At 40.5% G+C, this 13,268-nt stretch overlaps 1 protein-coding gene across 4 annotated transcripts in view; it reads right to left on the bottom strand.

Annotated features, from left to right (window-relative positions):
• The window catches only part of GRIK2 (glutamate ionotropic receptor kainate type subunit 2), a 462,985-nt gene that overhangs the window by 246,710 nt on the left and 203,007 nt on the right, over positions 1 to 13,268 (bottom strand). For all 4 annotated transcript variants that reach the window (XM_082216617.1, XM_082216616.1, XM_082216618.1 and 1 more), the window contains exon 7: positions 11,730 to 11,903. In XM_082216617.1, the coding sequence (XP_082072743.1) occupies positions 11,730 to 11,903 (174 nt within the window). The remainder of the gene's footprint in view (positions 1 to 11,729; positions 11,904 to 13,268) is intronic.

The following is a 13,268-nucleotide window of genomic DNA, read 5'->3' on the forward strand; positions in this document are numbered from 1 at the left end:
AGGATGGTCCATAGGCATGGTTTTGGAATAGAAACTGCTTTGGTTGCCCTCTGTTGATTACCTCTGTTGGGAGAAAAACAGGTGAAGTGTGTCCCTGTTAATTCTCCTCAACCTCTCAGCTGCTTTTGATACCATCAACTATGGTATCCTTTTGGAGCAGCTGTCCAAGTTAGGGGTGGGTGGAACCACTTTGCGGTGGTTCCCTCTGAAGGAGTGGGTACACAGCTTGGGGGCACTTACAGATCCTTAGCTTGAAGCTCAGGTGGCCTGAGTGGCAATTACTGCCCTTTATCAGCTTTGGCTGATGGCCCAGCTAGTGGCCTCCTCTATGAGAGGTCCGGAGCTTGACAACACAAGGACAGGCCTTTTCTGCGGTGGCTCCCTGCTTGTGGAATGCTCTCCCTTGAGAGGCTTGCCTGGTGCCGTCATTACGCATCTTTAGGTGCCAGGCAAAAACGTTCCTCATCAACCAGGCATTTGGCTGTTTAACCTCCAAAACCATTTTGAATGTGTTGTGGAAGGGGGAATTATTGGTTTGTTTTTTATCTAATTTTTAATATGTATTTTGTCTTTTTTATTTTGTATTTTTATGTTGTGAACTGCCCTGAGATCTGCAGATGAAGGGTGGCATACAAATTAAAGAACTAAATAAATACTGGAAAAGCCATTCCCTCTGATTCGGCCTAGAGCTGTCAATCACGATGGAGCTCTTTTTCTGTGCCCTGTCTCTCTCTGGTGTTTTTTCTCACCTCTCCTATCAACCCACCCTGCTATCATGGTGTTATGGTAAGCTAATTTTCACACCATCAGAAAGAAAACATTGCTTTAAAATAGGATGAACAAACAAACAACAAAGAAGAATGTCACAAAGTTATGAAAGCAGATGATACCTTCTATTATTAGCCTTTTGTGAGCTAATACTACAAAGGTGGTTCACAATGTTGTGTATTCACAAACCCTTTTGTAATAGGTGCCAAGAGGATACATGAGCTACTTTTCCATATCAAAGTGGTGCACAGAAGGCACTATATTTCTGCAGTTCCATGAGAGAAAATAAAAATATTCTAAAGCTCAATTTTATATATGTTGGCAGGAGGTTACACAGCAGCAGGAGAAAACTGTCCCTACTTCCTGATGTGGTGCTTCCTCACCCGAAACAACCTTTTCCTAGATGCCTTTGCTAATTCTAATGCCAAAACTGGCTGAGCAGTTGTTACTGAGCAGTATCCCCAGAGGAGCTATTAAGTACAAGCAAAAGTCTAATAAACCTGATGTTTGGAATTCTGACAACTAAAATTCTCTCCTGATACTGCTTTACTTCCTACTGCTTTATTGACTGACTCTTTCTCTTGATCTCACATGTAAATCAATACAGGCTCCTGACACTCAAGCTACAACCAACGGGGGAGGGGGAAATCAGCTACTTCGTAGGGCACTTTGATTCACAAAATAGACATTCAGATACTTTCCAAAAATAACATTATCAGTACCAGTGACTATATTGACAGAAGAACAAAGTAATATAACCTTTTTATTGCCTGCAACAGCACATGACTTTGAACTCACTGAGTCAAGTCACCATCTCACGAAAGTTAAGTATGTTCAATACCCATTGATTTAAATGAAAAAGTTAAGCATGAACTTAGCTTTCTCCCACTGAAATCAGTGGGACTTACTTAAATTTAGCTGGATCATATACGAAAATCCTACAAACACTAGCTCAGTTTGCATGGAATGTTAAACCAAACCATGGCATAGCACAAACCTTTGAACATCTGCACTCCCAAAGAGAAGATAAAAAAATCCTGGTTACAGTTTCTGGTGTGTCTAGAATGAAAAAAACCCACAAGCTCAGGTTTAGACAAGGAGCTGATCTATGGTTTAGTACATAGTGCTGCAGCAGGAGTAAGACCGGGGAGAAGCTAATTGGCTCAGACTTTCTCTCTGGGAACCCATACACTCATTGCATGCTGCTTGGGCAGTGACTGTGTACAATGTATTGGACTGTGTACAATATCCTCACAAAACTTACACCGCGGCCACAAAAGACAAAGTACTGCTAAAGGCTGAGATAGAAAAAGAGCATAGCTGTAAATAAAATGTGAGCCTCACATAAAAGAGGTCAACATTGGGACACTACCTAAGTAACTAAAGCACAGACGATACGTTTGTATGCATGTGATGGGAATGGGATTAATTGGGAAAGGGTGGAAAACAAACAAGTATAATGCTGGGTATGACCCTATGAAGCTGAAACAGAAGCTGAACAAATGCCACCAAACTCTTTTGAAGAGACGGAACTTACAAAAGAGTGAAGGCTGTGAACTTTTGTTTGTTTACACATTTTCTATAGTTTAATACTTCACCACATATGTGGAAAGTAGTGCACTTTTAAGACTTCTATCTCTCCCAACCAGCACTGTGACTGAAGAGGGTTGGATAAGATTCTAGCCCGCATTAGAGCCTAGATCTCTCAAGGAACAAAGTCCAGCTCTCCTCCTCCCCTCCCCTGACATTCTACTTTTATGGTGCTGTAATTAATAACTGTGACAGTTTGGAGACCATTCAAGTCCACCCAACCCAGCCTATAGCAACTCATAGCTGTCTTGACACAATCTTGATTTGCTAGAAACTGGTGCAAATTGGCCTAAATCAGTTCAAGAATCTGGCAAATCAGTTGCATAGCCCTGGAAAATACTAGGCACAGATAGTGTTCAAGAATATGAAAGTGGGCTGAGTTGATCCATGTTTCAAGATGCTAAAGGGTTTGTACAAAAAACTGTGAAAGGTTAACACTTAAGATTTCATGTTGAAATCTTGATCCGTATTCTACTTGTTCAGTTTTAGTTCTACTGAAGAAAATAGGATGCCACACAAGAGAACTAATGTCCAACAGAGCCTGCAACTTAATTCAATGTGGTCTTATTTATTTACTTCAGAGTCATTACTCTGCCAAGTCCAGGTCAGTCCCACAATAGGTGAGGGGCTTGATCCAGATTACAATGGCTGAAGACTGAAGAGCTCAGATTCTAAATACACTAAATCCTAGGAAATCTTACAAGTAAACATACTTAAGGTTTCAAAGCTTAAAATAAACACAGAAATTAGTGGATTGACAGATGAAGCCACATTCAGTTTGCTATTATTTCAAAATATCTGTGCACAATGCTTTGGTAAAAACAGAAGCATAGAACATAACTAGAAGATGTGACCTGCAACCTTTTTTGCAGTAACAAACAGCACAAAAAAAAAAATTATGAACAGCAATAAAACACTTGCTCAAGTGGGCCTTGCAGAAATATCTGCAGTTGCCATTGCCAACTAACTATTCTTATTTTAACCTAAAATAACCTTGTCACAAAAATCAGTACATTAGATTGATTGACTATGTACTGACAGATATTAAAAATGCTGCTTTAAGTGCATGCAAAATGTAACTGTGATAGAACCAGGTCATTGAAACAAACGGTCTACCCAGATGGCCAATGACAATTTATTGTTTGGAATTGCTAAAATTAGCATAATAAGGAGAGCACCAGCAATTCTAAAAAGAACATAATGCTACCAATTTGTGTTTGTTTTTTGTTTTGAAAAAGTAAATATGATTTTGGAACATTTTATCTCCCTAATATATAAAATTATAAGGATGTCATCATCCTGAAGTTTGCTTGCCTACAAACAGGTGGTGCTATGAACTACAGCGTGGTGAGCTGTAGGGCTGGCTGATGAGTGAACCGGGCATGGAGAGGAAGAGGGATCCAGTAGATAGAGGTGCAGGTCCAGGTGATGGAGGGCAAAACTAGAGAGGGTGGGGGAGTAGAACTAAAGATGTGGGTAGGAGAGTGGCCCAAGGAAGATGAGGGGAAATGAACCAGAGGCTGAAGATGCAGGCAAGTGAGCCAGTGAGTAGCTCAGGAGAGCCACAGATATAAGGTGAGAGTTTTTTGGAGGGGTGAGGTATAAAGAGAGGGGGGGTTGGCCAGATGTAAGGTGTAAGGTGTAAGATGTAAGATGTAAGGTGTGTTGTCAAGGTATGAAAGGAAGGAAAGTGAGTCGGCCAGGTGTAAAGACAGCGGGGTAAAGAAATGTGGAGGGTTTACCTGACCAGATGGAAAGGGAGGGTGAAGGGGTACAGGGTATTGATGAGTGAAGTTTGCAAAGATACTGTCCCTAGTATAATAATTGGTTGAACACACTAGCTACAATAGTCAGTAATGGTTAAAATGTTTCCAGACACATTTCATAATGCAAACAGACAGACAGTATAACCTGTCAATGCAGGGAATATCTAATTAATTGCTTTGTACACTGGTCACATCATATATTAAAATAATTTGTTAATCAGAAGGCTTTTTTTTTTTTACAAAGTGCTTTTTTAAGTCCCAGTTCTACAAGTGGCTAATTTCTAAACTTAGCTATCTGTTGAAAACCAAGGCAACTTGACAGCCAGTTCCTCTAATCTGAAATTTCCGCTCATCCTCATCCACACACACACACACACACACACACACACACACAGACCACACAAGCTGTTATTACAGAGTGGCTGGTGTGAGTAAAGGCAGTTCTCCACCTGCTTAAAGGCACTCCTCCTGCTAATCTCCATGTTTCAGAGCTCAGATCTGAAATCCACAGCAGGTTCTGTCACATCAGCTCAAGCTGAGCCCCACGATTTTATCCTCAAACTTGGCCCAAAGATTTCATAGTCCACAGACTCAAATGTAAGTGGCTTGTGCAGACTGCCATAAAATACATAATTAAAAGGAGCTGGAAGTCTAAGGAAGAAACGAACTTTGAAAGGCAGTATCAGAGAGACTCTTTCTTCTGCCTCCCGTGTTGGCCATCTGGACATCACAGTTCCCTAGAAGTGCAGGGAGACAGGAGGAGGGAAAAGTCACAAGATAACACTTCCTCGCCTGAACAATCTTTAGTATTCAATGTTGCCTGTCAGCTTCTGCAGTGCACAGTGTCCACTGTTTGCCAACACCGTCACTACACTAACAGATTTTCATTCATTGATTTCTAAAGCACTGCTGGGAAAAACTCAAGTATGAAAACTGTGATACAAAGCCAACTCTGTGTAATTAGAGCTTGAAAGATTTACACAGATTTTATGTGTTTACCAACGTGTTAAGAAGACGAAGAAGACACTCATTCTGAGGCTTAAACCTATCAAATACCCATTAAAATAAAACTGCATTTTTAGTTATTGTGGGATACTGATTATTTTTATTACTAGCACACCTGCCCTATACCTTGTACCCTTGGCAATAAGGACAATGTATGAAAAATGGAAAGATGATGAAATGGGTATTTGTAGTGGAGGAGAATACAAGTGTCACCTAGCTATTTACTTAGATAGTGAGACTGAGGAAATGGAAAAGACAGATAGAAAAGGAAGGAAGCACTAATAAGTAAATGAAGCATTTCAATGAGAAGTGGAGGAAATGAGGATTTCACAGCCAACAGCAGAATGAAACTAAAGGAGTCACAGAGTTCAAGGGCCTGCATACGGTGTCAGCTGAACCAAGTGCCTCAGTAATAATGTGTTTCATGTGTCCACATGCTGATAATGATTTGACGGTATTATGTATAAGGATATTTATATTAGTACCCAGCTTCAGTCCACGCCATTCCTTATGACAGCTTCTACAAAGGATCAGCTACGTATCACAGGTAGCCAGCAAGCAAGAAGGAGTGGTACCACACATCTAGACTCCCATCGTTGTGGTGCTTATGGGGGGGGGGCAGCAGGATCCAGTGGCAAAAGAACTTGCACCATGCCAATCTCCTTGCCACATCCCCCTCTCTTTCTCCTGGTAAGCACAGTGCTTCAAGTGCTGTGTTAGATTCTACCCTATGAGGTGATATGTGGACAGTTACAAGCAGAAATTAGATCAGCTAGGCCTGACTTCTTAAGAAGTTATTAACCTATATCTTTACCATCAATTCTGTAGCAGGTTTTTTTTTTTAAAAAAATGATTTTTAGATTACATTATTTTCAAGGGTATCGATATGTAATTAAAATGGTTGTTTTTCAAGTCCAGTAAAAAGAACTTGCATTCCTCTGCCACAAAATGAATATGAATAAATCACAGAGCTTTGAATGTACATGTGCAGAGATATGTAAATTTAGGCCAAAAAACTAAAGATAGTAGCAAGAATATCATATGGCTTAATAGTTCCATTTGCTCTCATATTAATCTTCATGGTATACTCTGCCGCAAGTCACAGTTAAGTATGCATAATTAAGATGACCTACCAAGCTCTGGTGCCTTATTATCATAGTTTTCCTTGCTAATTGCTTTTGCCTATCATCTGATACAGTTATCTCCTTTCATCTTATGTTGATATGAACAGTACGATTTCTAAATATTAATGTCATACTTTAATGTTCTCTTTATTAGCAGACTATGGTAGTGTAGGGAGGCTTTTTGCTGGCTGGAAAATGCTAAAGTAGAAGGTCAATATAGAAGTATCCCCCAAGAAAAATGGGCTTATATTTTTCTAAGCTGCAGAGAGGAATTAATCATGATAGAGGCTGGTTGGCTGAGCATTAAGCCTCAAGTTCTCCTCTCATTTTCTTTATCTATTTTACCATTTTTTTTCATTCTGTCCGTATCTAATCATGTTTACCAGCTCAATTCCCCTCCCCCCCCCCGGAAAGGAAATATAATGAAATATCTTGGCACCTGAGAGCTGATCACAACAGAAATGCAGGGCACCACTAAATACACACAGGTAAAACTGGTAGGATTTGACAGACAATATATGATTGCTTAGGAGAAGAGGGATAAATATATCACTTCTGGTTGTAAATGACAACAAACAAATTAGTAGGAAAGGCGTAAAACCTGGATGTGCTGCCAAGAATCAATGTAAGCATGCAACATTCATTTTTTTAAAAAAAAATGGCATTACCCATTGTCAGGGGATGATTAGCTGCTTGTGCTTAAAATTGTGCCCCCTCAGAGTTTGTGCGGCTCCACAAACCTCTGTGTGTGACAGAGCTCCTCAGACATGTCTGCTCTAGTCACTAGTAGAGTCTGACAGTGGCTGCCTGCGGAAACGTTTCCAGCAAAGAAGCTCCTTAACGGAAACGCGTCTCCTGGACTCACGACGTGGCAGCTTCCGGCGAAGAATGGGTCTCCCTACAGTTGCTTCTGACACCTCCCCGCTATTTTCGCTGGACGTGTCTCTCACCCCTTTCTCTCCCCTGCTGTTTCCTGCCTGGGCTGCTGCGTCTCTCTCAGCATTACTGAGATCCTCCTCCAGAGACCCCTCGCTCCCCCTGCTGGTCCCTGCTTTGGCTGCTGACTCTCTCCCAGTCTCTGGGAGCCCTACCAACTCCCTTTCCTCTGATGTCAGTTCCCTGACACCCATGTAGATTCATAACTGCTTTATATGTAGGGAAATGTTAAGTTCTCTACCACAGCCATAATTATGTACCTTTTAAAGAGAAACCCCAATGATTTACTAGCTCCATGGTCTACCTATCTTTTCTCAAAAGGGAAGGAAAATGTAAAACGTCAAATTTATTTAGGGCTATGACCCAATGAATTCATTTGTATTGTTTTTTATATTGTACTTTGTGTGCAACACTGTTTACTGCATCATCCTTAGTGAATGGGATGCAGTTTTGCATAAGCTTTCTTTCATCGATAAACTTGATACACTGATTGTGAGCAGCATTGCAACTATGTTGCAGAAAAGTTCCTACAAGGGTGATATACATACAAAAACAAATTTCCATGGATAGAAAATGTCCCCTGAAAATGTCCCCGCGCATAAAGCTGAATGCTGCGGACAACTGTGCATTATATGCAAGTAAACTATGCCTGTGCTTCTATAAGACCCTGAAACTATTAACACAAGAAGAAGAAGAGAAGAGTTTGGATTTGATATCCCGCTTTATCACTACCCGAAGGAGTCTCAAAGCGGCTAACATTCTCCTTTCCCTTCCTCCCCCACAACAAACACTCTGTGAGGTGAGCGGGGCTGAGAGACTTCAGAAAAGTGTGACTAGCCCAAGGTCACCCAGCAGCTGCATGTGGAGGAGCTGAGACGTGAACCCGGTTCCCCAGATTATGAATCTACTGCTCTTAACCACTACACCACACTGGCTCTGGGGTTGTGTGGGGAAGCAACTCCTCACCTCCCGCCCCCACACAATTAGGCTAATCAAGGTTATAAGCACCCATCACCTGTCCAGGTCAGGAGAGGGAGAACCCACTCACCCACTACACCATGAGAGGACCTTTCACATGGCCATGATGTCCTGCATCAGCATTACGGCCTCCACTTTGGGACAGGTGCTAGAGTTTACTGGCTAACCTTTTGGAAGAACAAACACTGTCCATGGAGATTAAAGGTTTAATGAAAATTGATTCCGTCCCATTTAAAAAAAATCATTTAATGACAGAAGCGGCCAGACTGTTCATAAAAGTATCTAACCTTAATTTTGATTTGGTATCTTTCCATGTGTCCAGACGTCAGAATTTTATACCTATTAACACCTGGCTAAGTGACATTTAACTAATTGGCACTAGCTAAATGCACACCCATTAGGCAGATTTTTATGCTAATATTGTTCCAAATAAGCAGCCATCGGTATCATTAAGCTAAATCAGTTTCCCAGGAGACATGAAATTAAAACAACTTTCTTGATTTAGCATGTCCCAATTAAATTGGAAACATGCTCTAATAATAATTTATATTTACAGAGTGCATCCTAAACTGCTGGATATATTATGTATAGATAGTACCCCACAGGGCACTGTTCTTGCAATAGATTCCACTCACTGATGGACAGAAAAAGCATGCCCTTTGATACTGAAATTAGCAATTTCACTTATAAAATACATTATGAGATCCTGAATGGCCTCACATGTATAGAAATGGGTGCTTAGAAACACTGAGGTCAAGCCAACTAGACTTAACATTTTTTGCAGAGGTGAATTAATTCCACCTTCTTTAGAGGTGGCCAAATTAAAGAATATCTAGTTTCATACATGTTGTTCGAACTGCATAAACATGGTTATTGTTCACTTTTCATTTTCCTTTATATTCTTCCAATTGCTTTTAATTCTCCAGAAAACAGTTCTACTGAATATATAGAATTCACATTTTAATTCAAAAAGTTATTTCTGGTTACAGCTCTGTAGTTAGACAGCACTTGGAAGCATGACAATTTCTCTGACTTCCTTATTAATAATGATGCAGCGGTTTAGATTTTCTAAGTATCATACCAGCATTGGCTAATTAATCTCTCAGACATGCTGTGAAGTAGATTGAATAAGTGTTTGTATACGACTGCAGTGGTTGGGGGAATCAGAGACATGACGAAAGTGTTTAAGCAATTTGTCCATGGCAAATTAGCTTGAAAATCCTAGTTGCAAACCATTTTCTTGAATTTCCATCAAGACTTAGGTCCCTAGCATCAGCATTTTAGCTCTTTTCTGTCACAGTAATAGTGCTTCTTTGTTATAGCTGTAAGAAGAAAAATCCCCGCCCCACCAAAAAAAAATCCTAATCCGATAAGATCTTGCTAAACCCTTTGCATTGCTTTAAGAACAGGGCAAGCACCTTGTAGGAAATGTTTAAAAAGTACATTTCATCTAGAACAAATTTAATGTTATATAAAAAGCCACTGTGTGTAAAAGGCTGGTGGCATTTGACTCTTCTCTGCTCACCCCTGCCTAGTCTAAACAAAAAGTAACTTGGAATCACTTAGGTTTTGACACTTAAGGGTCATGGCTCAATGGGAGAGCATCTGATCTCTGCATGCAGAAGACCCGAGGTTCAAGCCCCCAGCATCTCCAGGTGGGGCTGAGAAAGACCCCCATTATGAAACTCTGGAGAGAGTCACTGCCAATCAACGCAGACAGTACTGAGCTAAATGGATCAACAGTCTAACCTGGTATAGAGTTGCTTCCTATGTACTTTCTAATATAATGAGGCAGAACCAAACCTTTCTGGAATGCAAACATCAGAGAGCATCATATGTTTCCTCATAAAAAGGGTGAGTGAACTGTAAACAAAGCACATCATCTGACAACGACAAAGTGCAACCGGACTCCCTCTGCCCCCATGAGATGAATGGACAGTTCACATGAAAGAAACAGCACTGTTCCACTACAATGCATCTTATGTTAGCTCCCATCTTGTTCTATAATGAAGAGCCAGGAGTGCAGGAGGAGCTCATCTAATTGTGGCTCCCTGGACTCCTTTTCCTGCAAGAGAGACCTACAGCTAGTAACAGGAGGATAATCCATAACTTGTGGCACAGCAAAGCCCACTGGCTGCTGCCACACTGTCAGCAATAGATTTGAAGATAAGCTTTCGATAGCCAAGAGGAACATCTAACAAAGCAACTTTGGAAATTCTCCCTTACACCACTGCCACCCTACTTGCCCGGAAAGCGCAAAACATTCATTACTGTGGAGCTGAATAGATGGACTCAGATGATAGCTCCTAGGAACCAATTAAAGGGGTTAACTGAGCCATGAGACTTCATAAACGAATCCAATTCCTTTTTTCTTTATTTCCTACTATAGCTCAGAGATAAAGCCAAGGGAAAAATGCATAAGCTCTAGAATCTTATATAGTGACAAATGACTGTGTTAGCACCACCAATAATGGGTCTTGCTTTCAGACACAGGGAACTGCGCCGAGATTCCTATTGCCTTACAACATCAGGAGAAAAAGAGAACATGAAATGTATAAGCAATATAAGCCCACTGCATTAAACAAATGGGAATGCTCCCAGTGTTGACAATAACCCTTTATCTAGTAAGCAAAAGTTTCATTCCCCCCACCCCCGCTTTTCTTTTCTTTCTTTCTTTTTTGCAAATGTAGAGACTTAAATGCTAAATTACAAAATCTTACCCTCTTTCAAAAACCCAATGCAGCAAAGTATATACTAAGGCTGAAAGAAGTCAAATCTAAAATAGAAGACTATGCCAATGTTTTGGCAGTGTGAGCATGTGTGAGGCTGCACAAAGATGGATGAAAACTCTTCTATTCCCTCATTGTCACCACCACAATATTTATGTACCCCTTAAGGAAGAGCCCAGCTTAAATTTTGAGAATGCTGCAAGGTGTATGTGAAAGAAGGCAGCCCCCCTGGAAAATTGCTGGATCAGAGGCACCATTTTTTAATTCCACCACTCAGTGTCATTCCTGTGAAGCCTTCTAGGAAAAATAAAGGCAGCCCATACTTCTGTGCCCACATGCCAGTACTAAACCTCAACCTTCCAATCTTAGTAGTTTTGTTTATTTGTAGTCATCTGGCCATCATGAAAGTTTAACAGTATGAAAGTAAGCCCCCATTTCACATCAGTAGAAGTTCACTCAGACCCAGATAAATTACAACAGAAACTTATAAGCCAAATTTTCCAGGCAGATTACATGAAGCCTCCTAAAAACAGATCCCCCAACCCTCTTTTAAAATATATATGTACTAGAATGAAATTCTAATCTTAGTATCTGGTGCTTCCACAACGAGTTGCATGATTCAGGCCAAACACTCTGATATATACTTCATGTGATTTGCTCAGCTTCACTTCTCAGATATCACAGACTGAGAGATGAGACATCTTGTTGAAGACAGCAAAATAAAGCACTGAGAAGGAAATGTGTAATAAAACCAACTATACAGCTAAAGGGAAGTTTGAAATACTAAAACGTTTGTAGGTCCACATGAACTAAACTGTAGATTGTGCTCCTACCGTCATAAATCCATCCAGCAAACCTGAATCAGGCTTTGGAGGTGCTTGTAATCGTTCCATGGACCACTTTTCAATGATGGATGCCACTTGGCTGTTTTCTGTATTCAAAATCCTGAATCCAGTCATGTTAACCCCACTATACCGATATGGCTCCACATCAAGAGCAAAGAGGTCCTGAAGGAAGAGAAGAAAGGATGGACATTTGTAGTAGCTATGACGCATCCTGAATCTTTTCCATTCAAACAAGTATTTATTGCCCTCTCCAATGCAATTATGGTGACTTTAGAATAATAAACAGTGCTCAAAAAGTCCAGAATACTGTGCATTGAATTAATTGCTAACAACGTTACATGTACATGAAGATAAATGACTAATTTATACTGCTTCTGATTACCTACATCTGCACTGAGAGCCCAAACAAACCTGAATAGCCATTAACAATATGCGGAAAAGTCAAGCAAAGTCAGTGAGCTGCATACTCCATTGTTTACTAAAATTCCATAAACCTGAATTAGGCAAGTGTTACGCTTTTCTGCTTTAATAAGCCAGTTTTCAGTGGTTTGTCAGATATCAGATATTATATGCAGGAACATAATAGAAAGACCCAAGTTCAACAAATTTTCTCCAGTGCTAAAATCTACAAATTCACAAGCAGAACCATATTCCCCTTTTTTGCAACATTCTGCCACTCACAAGATTGTCAGTTGTGTGAGGCAGAATACCTGAATAGGGCTACATACAGCGGTACCTTGGTTTACAACCATAATCCGTTCCAGAGGCTGTTTGTAAACCAAAACAGGTTGTAACCCAAGGCATGCTTTCACCAATGGGGCCTCCAAAAAAAAATTGTTCGTAATCCCCCCCCAAAGGGTTGTAATCCAAAAAAAGGTTGCAAACTGGGGCACGCACCTCCGGGTTTGACATGTTTGTAATCCAAAACGAATGCAAACCAAGACATATGCAAACCAAGGTCACTCTAACTAGTTTGTTCAGCATAGATATGGAAAACGATAAACATATAAACAAAATAAAAAGAGTACAATGAAGGCACCTGCCTGATTTCAACAGGCAGGAATGTCTACTTCTATTAACTGGACAAAAATTTAGCCTTTGTATGGGAAATGTGAAGTTTTATTTTTCTTGCCAAAGGCTGAAATTTTGTTATTAGTTTCTGAAGCAGCAGTGCTTTGGCAGGGATCAAACATGATGCGCTTATTTATTCAGTAAAAGGCAGGGAGAGACAGAAAGACAGACAGAACAGTGCACACACACACAGAGAGAGAGAGAGAGAACGAGAGAAGGCACAGCAGTAGCCCCCTCCCCTTCCAAGACAGTGGCATATGATTAATTGTTCATTGTTAATGCAAGAACCCAAGCTAATCTCAGAGATAGTTAACATTCCAAATTCCAATTAGAGTTTATAGTATCATTTTTCACAATGTGACTAGGTCACGTAGATGCTTCTTCTGGGTCTATGCTACAATGCACAGTGACTTTCCAAAACACTGAGCTGCCCTTCCACCTTTGTTTTAAGACACT

The sequence above is a fragment of the Podarcis vaucheri genome (assembly GCF_965113315.1).
Source record: "Podarcis vaucheri genome assembly, chromosome: 3".
NCBI lineage: Eukaryota > Metazoa > Chordata > Lepidosauria > Squamata > Lacertidae > Podarcis > Podarcis vaucheri.